Source organism: Neoarius graeffei, chromosome 2 (genome assembly GCF_027579695.1).
Source record: "Neoarius graeffei isolate fNeoGra1 chromosome 2, fNeoGra1.pri, whole genome shotgun sequence".
NCBI lineage: Eukaryota > Metazoa > Chordata > Actinopteri > Siluriformes > Ariidae > Neoarius > Neoarius graeffei.
Window position 1 is genome coordinate 40,833,898 of NC_083570.1, and position 20,031 is coordinate 40,853,928.

General features: G+C 39.4%; 1 protein-coding gene across 2 annotated transcripts in view; it reads left to right on the forward strand.

Annotated features, from left to right (window-relative positions):
- Positions 1 to 20,031, forward strand: part of enpp1 (ectonucleotide pyrophosphatase/phosphodiesterase 1) — a 122,757-nt gene that overhangs the window by 60,902 nt on the left and 41,824 nt on the right. For both annotated transcript variants that reach the window (XM_060914219.1, XM_060914220.1), the window contains 6 exons: positions 1,369 to 1,466; positions 2,322 to 2,401; positions 2,524 to 2,643; positions 9,234 to 9,343; positions 13,493 to 13,558; positions 14,680 to 14,752. In XM_060914219.1, the coding sequence (XP_060770202.1) occupies positions 1,369 to 1,466; positions 2,322 to 2,401; positions 2,524 to 2,643; positions 9,234 to 9,343; positions 13,493 to 13,558; positions 14,680 to 14,752 (547 nt within the window). The remainder of the gene's footprint in view (positions 1 to 1,368; positions 1,467 to 2,321; positions 2,402 to 2,523; positions 2,644 to 9,233; positions 9,344 to 13,492; positions 13,559 to 14,679; positions 14,753 to 20,031) is intronic.

The following is a 20,031-nucleotide window of genomic DNA, read 5'->3' on the forward strand; positions in this document are numbered from 1 at the left end:
GAAATATATAGGCCATACCAAAAGAACGAACCATTCATCAGCAGTAAGAATCAGAAAACCAGATTGGAATTCACAAAGAAATCCAGAGGTGTGAGACACAATTTCTGGAGCTAAGATTAACCTTTAACAAAGTGTGGAGAAAGAAAGGATCTGCTCATGATTCAAAACATACAAGCTCATGGGTGAAGCACGATGGATATAATCCATGGCTTGGGCTTGCCTGGCTGCTTCTAAATCGGGCTCAGTAATCTTTATTGACGATAGAACTCATGATGTTAGCAGCAGATTGAATTTAGAAGTCTACAGGAACATTCTGTGACAATTTACAAAGAAATGCATCCAATCTATTTGGGAGGAAGAGTCATGTAGCAAGACAATGACCCAGCACACATTGCCAACACTAAAAAGGACTTCATGAAGCAAAAAAAGTGGAAGGTTTTAGATTGGACAAGTCAATCACCAGACCTTAACTCAACTGAACAGCATTTCACCTCCCGAAGAGGAGACTAAAGGGAGAAAAACCCCAAAACAAACAACTGAAAGAAGCTGTGCTACAAGCCTGGAAAAGCATCACAAAATAAGAATGCAACAGTTTGGTGATTGTCTGTGAGTCACCAGCTTGATGCAGTTATTGTAAGCACGGGATATGCAATCAAATATTAAATGTTGTTTGCTTTAAGACTGTTTCGATAATTTTGCTCACCTAAAGATTGTGTGGTCTGCCACCAAAGGTGCCATGTTCCAGGTTGTTAACACATCTAGAGGAAAATATCAGAAAATGAAATCTGAAATGCTGATCTATTGTCTCATACTCATCTTTTGATCTCTAACCCAAATGTCTTTAGCATATAGTGTATAGCAAATGAAATAGAATTGGCCTTATTGTTCCAATATATTCAGAGGGAACAGTATGTCACTGGTTGATGTTATTACTGGTTAAGTTCAGAATGTAAGTTGTTCTCCTCATTCTCATAAGGTTCTCTCTTGGCTCTTTTGCTCAGTCTCAGAATTCCTTAAGGCATATACAGTATGTTCAGTCAGTTTCTTTTGCAATAATTGTCAAAAATATATGTTGAACTTCTCTTGAATAATATAACATGAGCAAAAGCCCTGATAAGGTTTTCTGTTCATGTTCGAGTCAGTCTTGGGTCCACAAGGTACAGCCCTGATTAGTAACTGCAAAGCAGCGACTTAAAGAAAGGAACGACTTGGTCCATGGCAGTAATGAGTCCTGACTCATTCGATTCAGTAGCTTATTCAAAAAGACGAAATCATTCGTCAGCGCAACATCTTTATTCTGTAATATTGTTATTAATTGTAGATATATAGCAGCAAACTGCATTGATTTTATTCATTTTGTTTTGACAGTTTTTCCAAACCACCACTAATTCTAATATCACTGGATGGCTTCAGAGCAGAGTACTTGAATGTTTATGGAGACTTACTGCCAACCATCAAAAAGCTAAGTATGTATTAATTTATGGCTTATGAGTGGCTTTGTGGAAATAAATATGGAAAGACTTCACTGCCTCTGGTGATCCTTTTTGAAAAGTTTTTATTCGTCTAAAATTAATATGCAACCAAACAACCGGTTATTGTTTCAAGGATATTTAAGTTATTCCATGAAATCAAGTCATACATGAGCTGATGGCCGATGAGGCATGTAGCGCCAAGTTGGCTATAAGCCATGTACACCGAGATTGAGTGGAATAACTGTTTTATTCTATCCACATTCACTGGATTTTGAGAAACAGCATTTTTATTTTTTGCAAATTCGATAAATAAAAACTTGTCCAACAAAATCACTACCACTTAGAATGTAAACAAACCAGCAAAATGACAGTCGCAATTTGTGAAAAATGCTATAATAATTCTTGAAAAAAAATTACATTCTTACCATGAAATACATTTTATTCCATATTTTGTTGCTGCTTTTTTTTTTATTATATTTAGGTTTTCTTCTTCTTTAGGGATTTTGGCAGTTGGCAAACGAACTTAAATGTGCATTACCGTCACTGACTGGGCTGAAGTGTGGAACAGGAGATATTTGAGGGGAGACGATATTCTTTTAGCTGTTTCTGTTTCTTTTAAATACTTGATAATTTTTGGGGTTTTGTTTTCGAGTAGAGTTTTTATTTCATCCTCTGTTGGTTCAGCAATACGCGCTGCCACTTTGTTTTTCTCTACTCACGGTATATGAGCTGATAGCCTAGTAGTAGAGTAGCCAATCAGAGTGCATGATTGCTCATATCTAGTGAATGTGGATAGAATAAAAAGTTATTAGGAAAAATGGAGGAAAGCATTTTACATTGCCTTTTCAGGAAAATGTGGAACTTCTGCAAAATATATGCGTCCTAGTTATCCTTCAAAGACCTTCCCCAACCATTACACCATTGTAACAGTAAGTAGAGAGCATATATGCATGTTAGTTGGGAAAAAAATGATAAAAATGTACTGTTTAAAAATAAATTCTGATTGGGTATGACAAAAATAGATACATAAATATTAATATATTTTTTACAGGGTCTGTATCCAGAGTCACATGGGATTGTGGACAATAAGATGTATGATGTTAACCAGAACGCCACCTTCAGTTTGAAAGGAAAAGAGAAATTTAATCCAGTTTGGTATCATGGTGAACCAGTAAGTTTGTGCAAACCAGTAATTACAGTAACATTTTGAGTTTAGACGTGTGGAGGCACTGTAAATGTTTTCCTGTAATGCCAGATTGAAAACACTGGCTTCAATTACATAGGATTCCACAATCATTATTTGAAGAATCCCTCTGTGGTGAGAATACTCGCAGAAAAATTTTGCACCACTCTTCAAAACAGAGGGCTAGATACTGTAAATATGAGGTCATATTCTTAGGTTTCTCGATCATATGCTAAAATCCTGAGACCAATACAGTATTGTAGTGTTTTCTTCCTGTGTTGATTTTGGAAGTTTTTTGTTTCTATCTTGTGGAAAGATTCATACATCCTCATAACCAGAGGAAACCGATATTCGCCGTGTCGTAATTCTACACAACAGCCATTAGCTTTTTCACAAGCTGTGAAAAAGCCCATCAAGTGATGATTGATTTTACACTACATCTCAGATACTTTTCCTGGTATGGAGGGTATTTATTTATCTCATCTCATCTCATTATCTCTAGCCGCTTTATCCTTCTACAGGGTCGCAGGCAAGCTGGAGCCTATCCCAGCTGACTACGGACGAAAGGCGGGGTACACCCTGGACAAGTCGCCAGGTCATCACAGGGCTGACACATAGACACAGACAACCATTCACACTCACATTCACACCTACGGTCAATTTAGAGTCACCAGTTAACCTAACCTGCATGTCTTTGGACTGTGGGGGAAACCGGAGCACCCGGAGGAAACCCACGGGGACACGGGGAGAACATGCAAACTCCGCACAGAAAGGCCCTCGCCGGCCACGGGGCTCGAACCCGGACCTTCTTACTGTGAGGCGACAGCGCTAACCACTACACCACCGTGCCGCCGTATGTATTTATTTATTTATTTATTTATTTATTTAGAAAGTTTTCTGTCTTTTTTAATTGCTCTCTAATTTGCTACAGCAGATCACAACCAGGCTGGCTCTGTGTTGATAGAATGAAAAATGCTGAATAATAATAATAATTATTATTATTATTATGGCAATTAATAAATTACAAACTAGTTCAAACAAGCTCATGTTCTTTGATCCATATTCGGAGTTGGCAACCAGATTTAAACTTTATTAAAACTGTCTGAATCGAACAAGGCAGTCCATGTGCTCAAGCCTGAAAATATGAAGAAAAATGTTCTTCTTTCACACTATGTTTGAAAAAAAATGGTGTGTTCAGCAAAACAAGGCAAGCGCAAGCTAATACTAATTAGTGTCTTGCAAAAGTATTTATCCCCCTTGGTGTTTGTCCTGTTTAGCACCATTTGATTTACACAACATGCCTACCACTTTAAAGGAGGTGGTTTTTTTGTTTTGTTTTGTTTTTTTTAAATCGTGACACAAACAGTAATGAAGATGAAAAAACAGAAATCTGGAGTGTGCATAAGTATTCACCCCCTTTCGTACGAAACCCCTAAATAAGAGCTGGTCCGACCAGTTCACTTCATAAGTCACATAATTAGTTGATTGCACACAGGTGGATCTTAGTGTCACCTGATCTCTCACATGGTGTCTATAAATCAGCCTGTTCTGGAAGGACCCTGACTCTGCAACACGACTAAGCAAGCAACATGAAAACCAAGGAGCCTCCAAACAGGTCAGAGACAAAGTTGTGGAGAAGTATAGATCAGGGTTGGGTTATTAAAAAAAAAAAGAAAAGAAAAAAATCCCAAACTTTGAATATCCCAGGGAGCACCATTAAATCCATTATAGCAAAATGGGAAGAATATGGCACCACTACAAACCTGACAAGAGAAGGCCGCCCACCAAAACTCTCAGACCAGGCAAGGAGGGCATTAATCAGAGATGCAACAAAGACATCAAAGATAACACTGAAGGAGCTGCAGAGATCCACAGCGGAGATGGGAGTATCTGTCCATAGGACCACTTTAGGCCGTACGCTCCACAGAGCGGGGCTTTATAGAAGGGTGGTTAGAAAAAAAAGCCGTTGCTTAAAGAAAATAATAAGAAAACATGTTTTTAGTTTCCCCAACAGCATGTGGTAGACTCCCCAAACACATGGAAGAACATTCTCTGATCAGGTGAAACTAAAATTGATCTTTTTGGCCATCGTGGGAAATGCCATGTATGGGAAATACCATGGATGGTGCAAACCCAATACCCTGAGAACACATTCCTATGGTGAAGCATGGTGGTGGCAGCATCATGCTGTGGGGATATTTTTCATCTACAGGGACAGGAAAGCTGGTCAGGACTGAAGGAAAGATAGATGGCACTAAATACAGGGCAGTTCTGGAGGAAAACCTGTTTGAGTCAGCCAGAGGTTTGAGACTGGGATGAAGGTCCTCATTCCAGCAGAACAATGACCCTAAACATACTGCTAAAGCTACACTGGAGTGGTTTAAAGGGAAACATTTAAATGTCTTGGAATGGCCTAATCAAAGCCCAGACCTCAATCCAATTGAGAATCTGTGGCATAACTTGATTGCTGTACACCAACGCAACCCATCTAACTTGAAGGAGTTGGAGCAGTTTTGCCTTGAGGAATGAGCAAAAATCCCAGTGGCTAGATGTGCTAAGCTAATAGAGACATACCCCAAGAGACTTGTAGCTGTAATTGCAGCAAAAGGTGGCTCTACAAAGTATTGACTTGGGGGGGGGGGGGGGGGTGAATACCTATGCACACTCCAGATTTCTGGGGTGGTGGTGTTGTTTTTAATCTTAATTATTGTTTGTTTCACAATAATAAAAAAAAGAAGACAAAAAAACAATTTTCACCTTTTAAAGTGGTAGGCATATTGTGTAAATCAAATGGTGCTAACCTCCCAAAAATCCATTTTAATTCCAGCTTGTAATGCAACGAAATAGGAGAAACACTAAGGGGGAGGAATACTTTTACAAGACACTGTACCTGTGTTATTCATTTTATATACAAATTTTTGCTTTAAATTTACTTAAAAGGCCCTGTGATGACCTGGCGACTTGTCCAGGGTGTACCCCGCCTTTCGCCCGTAGTCAACTGGGACAGGCTCCAGCCTGCCTGCGACCCTGTAGAACAAGATAAAGCGGCTAGAGATAATGGGATGAGATGAGATTTACTTAAAAGGGCCATTATTTCTGGAATTTACTGCACATAGAGTTGTACAAGTTGGGCCATGTATTAAATGCATAAACTACATGTACTTTTATTATAATGTAATACCACACAGGTCTTTATTTATGGTTTAAATGCAATACAGTACTGAAGCTGTTAGGGAAAGGCAGTGCTGCTTATATTTCTGTGCACAATAGCTATAGAACCTTTCATTTAAATGCAGAGGTTTAAACTTTAACAAGAAAGTCTTAACCAGCAGAGAGAGAAAAAAATCCAGAATATTTCTAGAAAACTCCTGATACATGCTGGTGAATGGGACGCCTTTGTGCTGACAGAATAAATGACCAAACATACTTTGGTTGACTGGATATTTAACTGCAATCTGCAGAAATGTTTCAGTTTATAAGTAACTCGATGAGTATATAAGCTTTGTTTAGTCATTCATTTATGTATTCAAAGAACACTTTGGACTTGGAGAAACATTGGGTACAAAGAGGAAGAAATCCTCCATGGGGAACTATGCGTGTGCGTGCGCACAAACTCGTGCATCTCCTTATCTTGACGTACAAAATGCTTCCTCTTTTGTGAGAATGCTATTAACGAATTTAAGTGTAAACTTTCATGGCTTAATTGGATCTGGAATTCTATAATTAATTAATCTACACCTGAGAGAATGTTTAAGCCAGTATCTCACTGGGCTGCGACAGCTTGCGACAAATTGCGAACGTCATTCGCGAGACAGTTTCAAAAGTGTTTTTGAAACATTCACGGGGCTTCTCAATTTCCTTGCATGAGTTGCAAAGTGCCGCTCCTTCGTCGCTGAAATTTTGAACATGTTCAAAAAATTCGTGCGACAAAATTTCTCTCAAAATAGCCGCAAATGTGTCGCTGGTGTCACAAAGCCGTCACGAACCCTTCTCAGGTCAGTTTCCGTGAGACAGGAAGTGTGAGTGTATCCCACTGGGCTGCGATAGCCTGCGACTAGTTGGAGACACAATTGCGATAAAATATGCGAATATCAATCCAGTATGATTCCAAGTGAAAATCGCATATTTTAATGCAATTTTTGTGTCTCCAACTAGTCGCAGGCTGTCTCAGCCCAGTGAGATACTACCCTTACAGACACACCTCTCTTTTTACCACCGTCACAGTTTATATATTTTGTGCGTCATTAGGCCAGCTGTAACATACCTTGTAATGTGCATAGACAAGGATGTGAAGCAGGATGTACAGCATTGTGCAAAAGTCTTAGGCACCCTATTTTATTCGGTACAAGCTTTGTTATAGATTTCTATTTTATGAATTCTACATTATCAAGTCAGTACAAAAACATTTTAGAGTTCCAAACCTTTGTTTTCCAGCACAAAATTAAATGTTGCAGGAAAAAAGTGCTTGTGCCTGAGCAGCATATTACATGAGAGCACTTTTCAGATTAAAAAAGAAAACATAATGAAGCTACTGGGTTTTGCTGCAAAATTAAGAAGTAAGATAGTCAAAGTGTCCAGAAGAACTGTGGCTGGTTCTGTAAGATGCTCAGTAAAACCTACAGCTCAATTCCTTATAAAACTGTATGAACTGTACCTGAGACTATTATTATTATTATTATTATTATTAAACAAAGGGTCGTCTCACACCAAATATTGACTTTGTTTCATTTATTATGGCTTACTGCTGTTTACGGTAAATTTTTTTTTTTTTTATGTTAACATTTCATTTCATTATTTTTTAAAGCCATTTTTGGTCTACAGATTTTTTTCTTTTTTTTTTTTTTTAAACATGTGCCTAAGACTTTTGTACAGTACTGTAGGTGTGTGTTCTCAGCATGGTATTTATTTGGGGTAATCCACATTGTAATCTACATTGTCCTTAAGATTGAAGGAAGATTGAATTCGCTTTTTGGGTCATTCTTCTAGACAATAAAGTTGATATTCTACGTTTCACCTCCGATCGTTGCCTATGACCTTTAATTCAAGACAGTGCGTTACTTTTTAAAACATCATAGTTCAAACAGGGGGAAGGGATGTTTCTCAGGAATCCAGCACATTCCTCATGATTGCACATGAAAGCTTTTATTTTTGTGCCTGTGCTGTTACACAATGTCAGAAACAGGAAAAAAGACAGGAAAAAAAAATAAAAACATAATCTGCCACTTTAATGTGCTGAAACCTGGCTGCTTGTTGGAGATGTCTGTTTAATTAGGCACAAAGCATGTGAACACACGCTCGACCACACATACAAGTGTGCCAATGTGTGTACACACAGCTCAGAGAGAGAGAGAGAGAAAGAAAACTGGAGACTTGTGACATATATATGGGGCAGCACGGTGGTGTAGTGGTTAGCACTGTCGCCTCACAGCAAGAAGGTCCTGCGTTCGAGCCCAGTGGCCAGTGAGGACTTTTCTGTGCAGAGTTTGCATGTTCTCCCTGTATCTGCGTGGGTTTCCTCCGGGTGCTCTGGTTTCCCCCACAGTCCAAAGACATGCAGGTTAGGTTAACTGGTGACTCTAAATTGACCGTAGGTGTGAATGTGAGTGTGAATGGGTGTCTGTGTCAGCCCTGTGATGACCTGGCGACTTGTCCAGGGTGTACCCCGCCTTTCACCCGTAGTCAGCTGGGATAGGCTCTAGCTTGCCTGCGACCCTGTAGAACAGGATAAGCGGCTACAGATAATGGGTGTGTGTGTGGGGGGGGTGAACTTCATAATAGAGGTTTGAAAGTGACGCCAGACTGTTTCTGGTGCCATCTAGTGGCTATCAGGAGTACAACTTTTAACATGACATGGAATAGAAATGTTGCTTGTGATATTGAGAAGTCATATTAACTGCACATGATACTAAGAAGTGATATTGCACATGATGATATTGTTCTCATTGTCCAATGTTTCAACTGTCCTTTCTACAGAATGGGGAGGAATTATACAGATTGATGGCCACCGGTAGAAAAGACCTCCTGTGGCATTCTGTGGTGCACCTCGGTGTCCTCAATCTATGGCTAAAAGTCTAAAAAGTCAGGAATTGCAAGATTAAGAAGTCACAGATTTCCAAGAGAAAAACCTTGGAAATGATCGCATGCTTCCCAGTTTCCCAGCTGTAGTGCATTCTGGGAAATATAGTTAAAAATCTCTTAGCACTTTGTTTTATATTGTGCAATCAAGGATAAAAGACTGGCAAGTGAAGTGATCTGGTTCCTTGAAACAAACAAAAAAAAACTTTCTGAGCTCCCCCCCCCCCCCATTTGTGACTTTTAATCTTGGAGAATATCGGCGTTATTTCTCATAAATTTCCGAGTTTTATCCCAAAAGTTCTGAGGGTTTTTTTTCCTTGAAATATTACACTCTCAGTTCAGTGTTTTTATGAAAATGGTCCTAATACTCTGTCATAATTACAACAATTTTAAATATCATTACCTTTTTTCCCCCATTACACTGGTATGCCATGTGTTAATTGCAGGGAAGCCAGACATTTCATGCCAACAACTGCATTTTATCTGATTAAACTCTCATGTAGGTATGGCTCACGGCCATGAGCAACGACCTTAAAGCTGGGACATTCTTCTGGCCTGGATCAGATGTACTGATTAAAGGACAATTTCCAAATTTGTATAAAGTGTATGATGGGTAAGTATGTTTTATTTATTAATCAGTGATCTTATCTTCATTTATCATCTTAATTGTTTTGTGTTTTATTGCATATACACTGCATGTCAAAAGTTTGGGGACACCTCGCTTATTACATCCTATATTTATTAAGAAGCATAGTCTCTCAGTTTGTAGTAAATAATCTGGAGTATTTTCAGAAAAACGTGTTTATATATTTAACAATAGCTAAACCTGTATATCCATAAAAAAATACATTCCTAGGTATTAAACACTGCTTACACTTTGTTCATGCAATGACGTTTTACAGACTTTTTCCAGTTGAATGCAAAAGTTTGGGCACCCCTGGCCAAATTCCTTTTTTTGTTTGTTTGGTTTTTTTTAAGTTTAAAGAGGTAAACACAACATCAGCAGCAAATTTTCATTTAACTTTTGATGAACTTAAATAAAATTTGTAATTTAAATTATAAATGTAGTAATAAATGATGCGCAAAGGTTTATACACCCTACCAAGTTAGAACTTGGCAATAACTATATATGAGTGGACGTCATGGTGTTACTGATGCACAAAGTGTGCTTTTGAAGCATAAATATGAGGTTCTCCATCTATCTGTGCAGTGTTTCCTCTGCCACCAGCTACCACACAACTCCAAAGATTAATAGATCCACCCCCATAATTAGCAGTTGGAATAGTGTTCTTTTCATCAAACGCTGATCCTTTTTTTCCAAAGAAAATGTTCCATTTTTACTTCATTAGTAAAAGCATTCAAAATGCTATTTTCAAACTGCCTCTGCTGTATCTCAGAATCAGAATTACCTTATTCATCCCCAGAGGGAAATTCAAAATTGCAACCAAGCTCCTGAATTAAGGAAGAAGTAAATATGTCTAAAAATAGAAGATAAAATAGTCCTTAAAAATAATAAATAAAAATAAATTTAAATAAGTTCAATAACTTAAGTAAAAGCAAAATAAAGTGATTTTATATACAATGATTCATATATTATTGCACCTGAGTTAAGGATACAGTATACATGGTAAGACAGTGTACCACAGTTATACAGTCGCATCGTACAGCTTGACTGCAACTGGTAGGAATGATTTCCTGTCTCTCAGTTGTGCAGCGTGGAAGAATCAGCCGTTTACTGAACGTGCTCCTGTGGCTGATCAGCTCCTCATGTAGAGGGTGGGAAGGACAGTCTAAGATTGTCCAAAATAAAAACAGTGTCCTCTTCTCCAACACCACTGTCAGAGAGTCCAGTTCCTCGCCTACAACATGGCTGGCCTTCCTGATGATCTTATTGAGTCTGTTAGTGTCCTTCACCCTCAAGCCGCTGCCCCAGCAGACGACAGCGTACAGAATGGTGCTGGCCACCACAGACTCATAGAACATCCACAGCATCATTCGGCAGGTGTTGAAGGACCTTAACCGTCTCAGAAAATGGAGACAGCTCTGGCCCTTTTTGTATATTGTCCACGTTTCTGGACCAGTCCAGTTTATTGTCCAAGTACACCCCCAGGTACTTATATTCCTCCACCATGTCCACACTGACCCCTTGGATGTTAACAGGGTTCACCGGAGCCCTGATTCTCTTCAGATCGACCACCAGTTCTTTCGTCTTCGTCATGTTGAGCTGTAGGTGGTTCTTCCTGCTCCACGTGACAAAGTTGTCCACCACCATCCTGTACTCGCTCTCATCACCACCGGTAATGCGTCCAACCACTGCAGAGTCATCAGAAAATTTCTGGAGGTGGCAGGTCTCCGTGCAGTAGTTGAAATCAGTGGTGTAGAGAGTGAAAAGGAAAGGAGAAAGGACAGTCCCTTGTGGAGCCCCGGTATTGCTGATCACTCTGTCTGACACACAGCCCTGCAAGTGTACGTACTGTGGTCTGCCAGTCAAATAATCTACAATCCAGGACACCAGTGGGGCATCCACCTGCATCGCTGTCAACTTCTCACCCAGCAGAGCTGGCTGGATGGTGTCAAAAGCACTGGAGAAATCAAAAAACATGATCCTCACAGTGCTGGCTGGCTTGTCCAGGTGTCCGTAGACTTTGTTGAGCAGGTAGATGATTGCATTCTCTACTCCAAGACGGGGCTGGTAGGCGAACTGAAGGGGGTCAAGAAGTGGTTGGACCATAGGCCGGATCTGCTCCAGGATGAGTCTCTCCAGGGTCTTCATAATGTGTGACGTCAATGCCATGGGCCTGTAGTCTTTGAGGTCGCTAGGACGCGGCTTCTTCGATACAGGGACAAGGCATGACGTCTTCCACAGCACGGGGACCCTCTGAAGACCCAGGCTCATGTTGAAGACATGCTGAAGTACTCCACTTAGCTGTAGGACACAGGTCTTCAGGGCCCTGGGGCTAACACCATCCGGGCCTGCTGATTTTCCTGCATGGAGTCTACACGTGGTTTTGCATTTATCAGACTTTTTTTGATGGGGTTGCAAGTAAGGTCTGGTGCACACTAGAGGATTTTCAACTCTTAACCAATTTTTAAAATGTCAGAGACCACAGACATAACAGATTTAACTGATATATTTTAATTGCAATGTGCCCACACACCAGGCGATTTGATCAAGATTCAGGACCTTTTATTATGAGCTGGAGGTGAGCTACTGCAAGCTACTGCTACACACTGTTGTGTACATAGATGGAGGAAAGAGTGAAACCCATGATCATTATTGTAGTATTCTCCGACCTTCCACTGCTTTGGAGAGTTGGAGATGCCGTGCTAAACATGACGCTTCCCAGTCAGCTCACTCTCTGCTCAATATTCAATCACTGTTCCTTTCACACTACATGATTTCTAGTTGTAAATATCAAACATGCTAGAAATTTTGATTCTAAATCAAGGAGGCTCCAATCCAGTCATTGACCTTAAGATTGTCTGTAAACTCCTCATACTACAAGGTTATTTGGACAAATAATGGCTTCTGACCAGCCTCAAATAAGGAACGCCCCCACGATTATCGGAAGGGGCAAATCAGACCCAAAATCAGCCTGGTTATCTTCTAGTGTGGAGCCAGCCTAAAGTTTCCTTCCGATGACTCTTCCAAGTAGATCAATGCTGTACACTAGAATGGTGCACCACCTTTCCTATGTACGTAAGCAGAACCTTCCTGCTTGTCCTAAGTGTCATACAGGGGTTTTGCTTTGCTTTTCTGCCCATCATAAAGCCAGTTCAACTGAGGGTTTTCTAGGACTTCCAGATCTTGTCTTGACTTCCACAGTTCCTCTTAACTGCCTTACCTTTCAGAGAAACTTGTGAGCTGAAAGCACTTTGAAAGTACTTTTTTTTTTTTAAGCGTCGTCTTCTGATTTTGTTTGCATTTTCATATCCTCAGTTTGCTGCTCAGAGGAGCCCATTGTTGTGAAATGTTCGTGTTCTTGACGTGCCTAATGAGTCCTAATTAGTTAAGTCCTGAGACTTTTGCACAGGCTTCAATTAGTATTTGTTTTTCTATTTTTAAGTTCATCAAATATAAATCAACTGTGCGATAACATCTGCAGAATTCAACTGCATTTTATTTATGTAGCACTTAACATGGAGACTGTCACAAAGTAGCTTTACAGAAATGTAGATCCCTAATGAACAAGCTGGAGGTGATGGTGGCAATGAAAAACTCGGACAACAAGAGGTCTCTTGACATTTAATATAGCACCATGGTCCTGGAAAAATGTTGTTTCATTTTAACTTTTGTACTGTACCAACTGTATATGGTTGAAATGACAATAAAAAAGACTTGACCTTGAGGAAGGAACCTTGAGAGGAACCAGGACACTAAGATTGATTAGTGTGATTTATAAATCATTACTCTTTCACAACTATATACTATAATCAAACCATGCTAAGGCTCTTCAGTACAAACATCAGTCATTTATTTAAAAAATGTTTTTTTTAAATAATATACACAAAATTCAACAGGCAGTACTGCTAGACCCCAAGTATCATTAGGTCTTATTGGTGCCATCCTAGAGCAGGTACCATACATTGCACAACTGGAACCATTGGTACTGAAATAGCACAGTAGTGAGACTGCTGAACAATACATTTTATAGACATTTTAAAATAAGCGAGATGTGCTTGAACTCTTCACAGGCAGCTTTAAAAGTTTAAATACAAAATACATTTCAAAGGCATAATTTTCTTTACTTTGTTACAATAGAACAATTCCATTTGAAAAGAGAGTGATGACCATTTTTGAATGGTTGAGTTTGCCCCAAAGAGAAAGGTATGTTGAGTTGTTTTTTTCCCCCCTTTTTCCTCCCAATGTACTGTGTACTTTTACAAAACACTAATTCCATAAATCATGATGCTGGACATGTCATTAAATCTGTAAATATAACTAGTGCGGGGGGCGGCACGGTGGTGTAGTGGTTAGCGCTGTCGCCTCACAGCAAGAAGGTCTGGGTTTGAGCCCCGTGGCCGGCGAGGGCCTTTCTGTGTGGAGTTTGCATGTTCTCCCCGTGTCCGCGTGGGTTTCCTCCGGGTGCTCCGGTTTCCCCCACAGTCCAAAGACATGCAGGTTAGGTTAACTGGTGACTCTAAATTGACCGTAGGTGTGAATGTGAGTGTGAATGGTTGTCTGTGTCTATGTGTCAGCCCTGTGATGACCTGGCGACTTGTCCAGGGTGTACCCCGCCTCTCGCCCGTAGTCAACTGGGATAGGCTCCAGCTTGCCTGCGACCCTGTAGAACAGGATAAAGCGGCTACAAATAATGAGATGAGACGAGATAACTAGTGTGTGTGTGTGTGTGTGTGAGAGAGTGTTCTGAAATTATTCTATGCTGTTCTGTTTCTTTTTAGTAAGTATCTCCACCACAAGTAATGCTCTAACCTTTTATGTCTGCACATTAAAAGGAAGTAAATTTAGCATTTAACAACTGATGCATCACAGACAGCTGTTTTCTGATTTACAAACAGATTTCATTAGCTAGATGTCTGTAGACATACGCTGTCTAAAGGAAGTCGTAAGACTAGCTTGTGAAATTGTAAGACAATTTTATGCCAACTGACTGCCCCCCCCTTTTTTTTTTAAACCAATGTATTTGTTTAACTACTGTAGCTTCTTACCCAGTATGCCCCCTGCAGCCTGATCAGGTTTTCCTTCTCAGGAACATCTGAAAGTTTTTCCCCACACTGCCACACACAGGCAATTCCTTACCTAAAATGCATGAAAGAAGAATTTCAGAACAGACCCTTTCTGAATATTTATTTGAATTATTATTTAACAGTGTAATGTTTTTTACATGATTTTTTTTTATTATCAGTTAAGTTATCCATGGTTAATAATTACTTGAATGGGAACTGAATGTATTAAAGTTGCAAGTATTTCATTCTCTACCTCTTTAGACCAGACTTTTACACTTTATATTTGGAAGAGCCTGATAGATCTGGACACATCTATGGACCAATGAGCGGCAAGGTACGTTTCCACTGGGTGGTATTGTTTTTGGTTGCTTTTCTAACACCAATATCATGAGACCATTAGAAACTGTAGCATATGTTAGATACTACAAACAAGAGAATGGAATGCTGGTTAGAGGAGGAAAAGTGAAACACATTGGAGGTGAATTCTAATCACCTAGTTCTACAATCCTGACTTTTGCCTCCCATACAGATATAGTTTACTAGTTTAACTAGCACTCATAACATTTCAGAATACAGAGTATGCATTTAGGCTTTGTGTTGAGAAAGCACAAATATAGCTTTCTGTATATAAAATCGCTGAAACTAAGAACGAGCTCATATGCAGTTTTTTAAATAATTGTTGTTTAAGGAAACAGGAAATTAATTCACTGATGTTAATCGGGTCAAACCTCTTGTGTTTCAAGTTTGTCTTACCCAACAAGGAGGTGATGTAGTGTGGTCTCAATTCAGATTAAAAACTTTTTTCCGTGATGGCTAATATATGTCTGCTTTGGCTAGATAGCAGTAATCTATGCTAGGTCACACTATAAACAAAATTAAATAGTTGGGCAAACTAAAAAAATGTATGGCAAAACTAGCTGCCAAACATTTGAGTTTTCTCAACTTCAGGTCATAGTAGTTGTGCTAGCTTGTTATCTTTATTCACCATTTGAGTTCACACAGAAGAATACTTTAAGTGAATTCAACTATGCTTTACAAGTACAATCAAATAGTGATTTGTGATTTTGTTCCACTTTAAAAAGTGATTTGAGTGAACTAACAGCCTAATACAGCAAAGCAGGTTGGCACAACTGATTTGGATCCTGAAGTTGAGTACTTAAAAAGATGAGGTAGCCGGTTGCCTTAGATTTTTAAGTTTGCTCAACTTTTTTTTTTTTTTAAGTTGTCTTGACTTTTTTACTTTAAGGTTATGAGACCTTTTTTTTCCGTTTCAAAAGACAGATTTAAAATTGAAGCTATTAATGAAATATATGCTCTTCTTAACAAGCAGATGTAAAAGATACACATTCTATTGTATTTAATGTTTTAACAATTGAATTCTAATGTTTATTTCATTTGCCTTTGTTCATTAACAACAGATCTGTATTTCAAACCATAAATCAGTGACTGTATCCACCAAAAACATCAAGTGTTTTTAGGACTCCATAACATCAATGAACAAATAGTTTCCTAAACGCTTTACCATATATGGCTGGCATAGTAATTAAAGCCAAACAAAACCCAAAATCTAAACTTCTTTCTACTGACCGATAATATCCATACAAGACACGTTTGAGTGTTCACTTGTTCATATGTGTACCTGTATACTGTGTACAGATTTTATTTTAAAAGAACAGTGTCCCTGGATGCTGACAGCTTACTCTCTCCGAGGTTCAAATAACGTGCTCCAAGAACAAATCGTGATGTCACCGACTCCAAACAGCAAGGCGAGGCTATAGAGGCCTTTCAGTGACATCACAGATTTTTGTTTTTCATGCAGCATCTGCCATATTGCCAGGCAAACAAAGAAACAGCCATGACAGGTAATAATGAAAATCGAGTTGACTGCAGTCAGTACAATCTCTCTGAAACAATTAAAAATTTAGATTATACCAGCAGATTTGCATTACATCCAAAAGCTGAAACATGCAGGCATCACAGGTCCATATAATTTACCTACAAAGTATTCATTCATTTATTCTGTTCTCTCTCTCTCTCTCTGGGTGTGTGTATGTGCACACATTCACTGCTTCAGATGGCTTAAATGCAAAGGAGGAGTTTTGCTGTGTACAAGTGGGCATATGACAAAAATAAAGGCTGCTTCTTCTTAATTTACCCACAAATGTATTTATTCTCCTTGAAGAGTGTTCAGCTACCAGATTTGGAACACTACCACATCCTGAACTATTTAGTAGTTGGGACTTCTAAATACACTGAAGAGATGCTAAAGGCTTACAAAAAAAAAAAAATCACATGGTTACAGAGAATTTCTGATTAGATTTTTAGAATTAGAAGCCTTTATTTATCACAAACATTACAGCACGGTGAAGTTCTTTCTCTGTTTTCAACCCATCTGAAGCAGTGAAAACGTGTGCACACACATTCACTCACTCACACACAGTGTGTGCGCACACGTGTGTGTTCACTGCTTCAGATGGGTTGAAATACAGAGAAAGAACTTCACTGTGCTGTAATGTTTGTGATAAATAAAGGCTTCCAATTCTAAAAATCTAATCAGAAATTTTCTGTAACCATGTGATTTTTTTTTTTTTTTTTTTAATAACTGGCAACAAAATACCCGAATCAACAGGCTTCACTTCTATGAAATTTAAATCTCACCTGGCAAGATAACGCATATGCAATACTCATCTCATCTCATTATCTGTAGCCGCTTTATCCTGTTCTACAGGGTCGCAGGCAAGCTGGAGCCTATCCCAGCTGACTATGGGCGAAAGGCGGGGTACACCCTGGGCGAAAGGCGGGGTACACCCTGGACAAGTCGCCAGGTCATCACAGGGCTGACACATAGACACCCATTCACACTCACATTCACACCTACGGTCAATTTAGAGTCACCAGTTAACCTAACCTGCATGTCTTTGGACTGTGGGGGAAACCGGAGCACCCGGAGGAAACCCACATGGACACGGGGAGAACATGCAAACTCCACACAGAAAGGCCCTCGCCAGCCACGGGGCTCGAACCCAGACCTTCTTGCTGTGAGGCGACAGCACTAACCACTACACCACCGTGCCGCCCCATGTGCAATACTGACACAGATAATAGTAAACAATCCTGTTGCCATAGCAACGCGATTCATGCTGTCTAAAAATTGCTTTTCTGAGTGAATAAAAGCAAACAAAAGCATGTCACATAAAATGATCAATGATTGAGCTTATTTTTACATCCAATCGTTTGACACTCGGCATATTTAGGGCTGTTTACAACAATTTAGAAGCGACGTGTCCACAAGATCCACTAGTCTCAGGAAGTCATGTTTGGAGTCGGTGGCATCACGATTTGTACTCAGAGTGCTATATTCGAACCTCAGAGAGAGTAAGATGGCAGCGCCCAGGGACATTGTTTTTCTTTTAAAATAAAATCTGGGGGCGTCGTGGCTCAGGTGGATAAGGCACCATACCATAAATCCGGGGACCCAGGTTCGATTCCGACCCGAGGTCATTTCCCAATCCCTCCCCGTCTCTCTCTCCCACTCATTTCCTGTCTTTACACTGTCCTATCCAATAAAGGTGAAAAAAAGCCCATAAAATATCTTTTAAAAAAAAATCTGTACACAGTATACAGGTACAAATATGAACAAGTGAACACTTGAACATGTTTTGTATGGATATTGTCTGTCAGTAGAAAGGAGTTTATTTTTTGGGTTTTATTTGGCTTTAAGCCTAACTACAGAAACATGGGCTGATACAGCAATCCAAGTAGAACCTTTACATCAAATAGCTTAAAGCCATTCAAAAGGAAAAAAGTTCGGGTGATCTCCGAACATTGTAACAAAAAAGGAAAATAGAAAAATATCTCCATTGTCCCAAACTGATTGCGTGCACGCATGTTCTTCCAATGTACACTAACACTTAAGGTGTGAGGTGGCAAAATCCCAGATAAACAGTCTGCAGAATCTGTGGGTGAGTGAAAAGGAGAGAGAGAGAGATCTAATACCCTAGAGCAAAAAAGTATAGGCCTAATTAAAAATGTGTCCACATTTCCAAATTTTACACAATCATAAAGTGATGAACTGTTTTTCTAGATGGGATCCTACACATCAAACATGAGTAACTGCTGATGACATTCAAAACGCAGCAATCATAGCAAAACTTTACATCAATTAGCCTAAGACCTTCAAAAAGAAAAAAGGGGCTGATCTCAAACAGATAAATACTATCAAAATCCCCAATCTCTCTCACCTCCCTCTCCTCCCTTCTCTTTTGCACAAGTACTCAATAGCCAGCAAACTAGCACCTCAGTAATTTGTTTTTGAAAGGCTGCACCCTTGCAGAAAGGTTGGTATCATGGTGCATGAAAACCTTTTGAATGGTTTCAAAGGTGTACTGCAGTTCCTTTAGATACTGAATGTTCAAAGCATAAATCAGTCTGAACAGGAGAGCCATAGCAGTGGGAAGGTCCGGAATGTCATCAAGCACGATTTGCTCCTCAACAATCAAATCAAGATACCTTACATTTGGGTCCATGTCAGTAGTGGCTTCATCCTCAATGACTCTTAGAATTCATACATTGACTCCACCAGTATTGGCCTCTTTCACATCCACATCTATATCCTGCAGGTCAAAAGCACATGAAACAAATACAACTTAGAAGATGGAAACTGTATTTTTTCCAACAGTCAACGTGTGTGTGTGTGTGTGTGTGTGTGTGTGTGTGTGTGTGTGTGTGTGTGTGTGTGTGTGTGTGCGCGCACAAACTCCATTTCCAGAAAAGTTGGGATATTTTCCAAAAGGCAATAAAAACAAAAATCTGTGATTTGTAAATTCATGTGAAGATTAATTTAACTGACAAAAGGACAAATAAAAGATTTTCAGTAGTTTTACTGACCAACTTAATTGTGTTTTGTAAATATAAACGAAGTTACAATTTGATGCCTGCAACACTCAAAAAATAAAAAAAGAAGTTGAGACAGGGGCATTGTTACCATTGTGTTACATCACCTTTCCATTTAATAACACTTTTTTTAATCATATGGGATCTGAGGATATTAATTGTTGCCATTTTGCAATTGGAATTTTTGTCCATTCTTGCTTGATACAAGACTTCAGTTGTTCAACAGCCTGTGGTCGCCATTGTCTGATTCTCCTCTTCATGATGCACCATACATTCTCAATAGGAGACACATCTAGACTGGCAGCAGGCCAGTCAAACACATGGACTGTGTCTACGAAGCCACACTGTTGTAGCCCATGCAGAATGAGGCCTGGCATTGTCCTGCTAAAATAAACATGGACTTTCCAGGAAGAGACATCACCTTGATGGCAACATATGTCTCTCTAAAATCCCAATATATGACTCCACATCAATGAATGAATGAACCCTTTTATTGTCACTAGTCAGTGCCAGCAAAATTAACCATCAACCTGTCCTTACATATACACATACATACAGTTGACAGAGGGGGAGTAGACAGGACAGGAAGGCAGGAATGAAAAGAAAAAATACATAGTAACATGAGGAGAGGGGAGGAGAAAAAAGCAACCCCCACACTATGCTCCTGTGAGGAGTACAGTGTGGGAATATTAAAAAAAATACCTCAGCACATAAGCACAA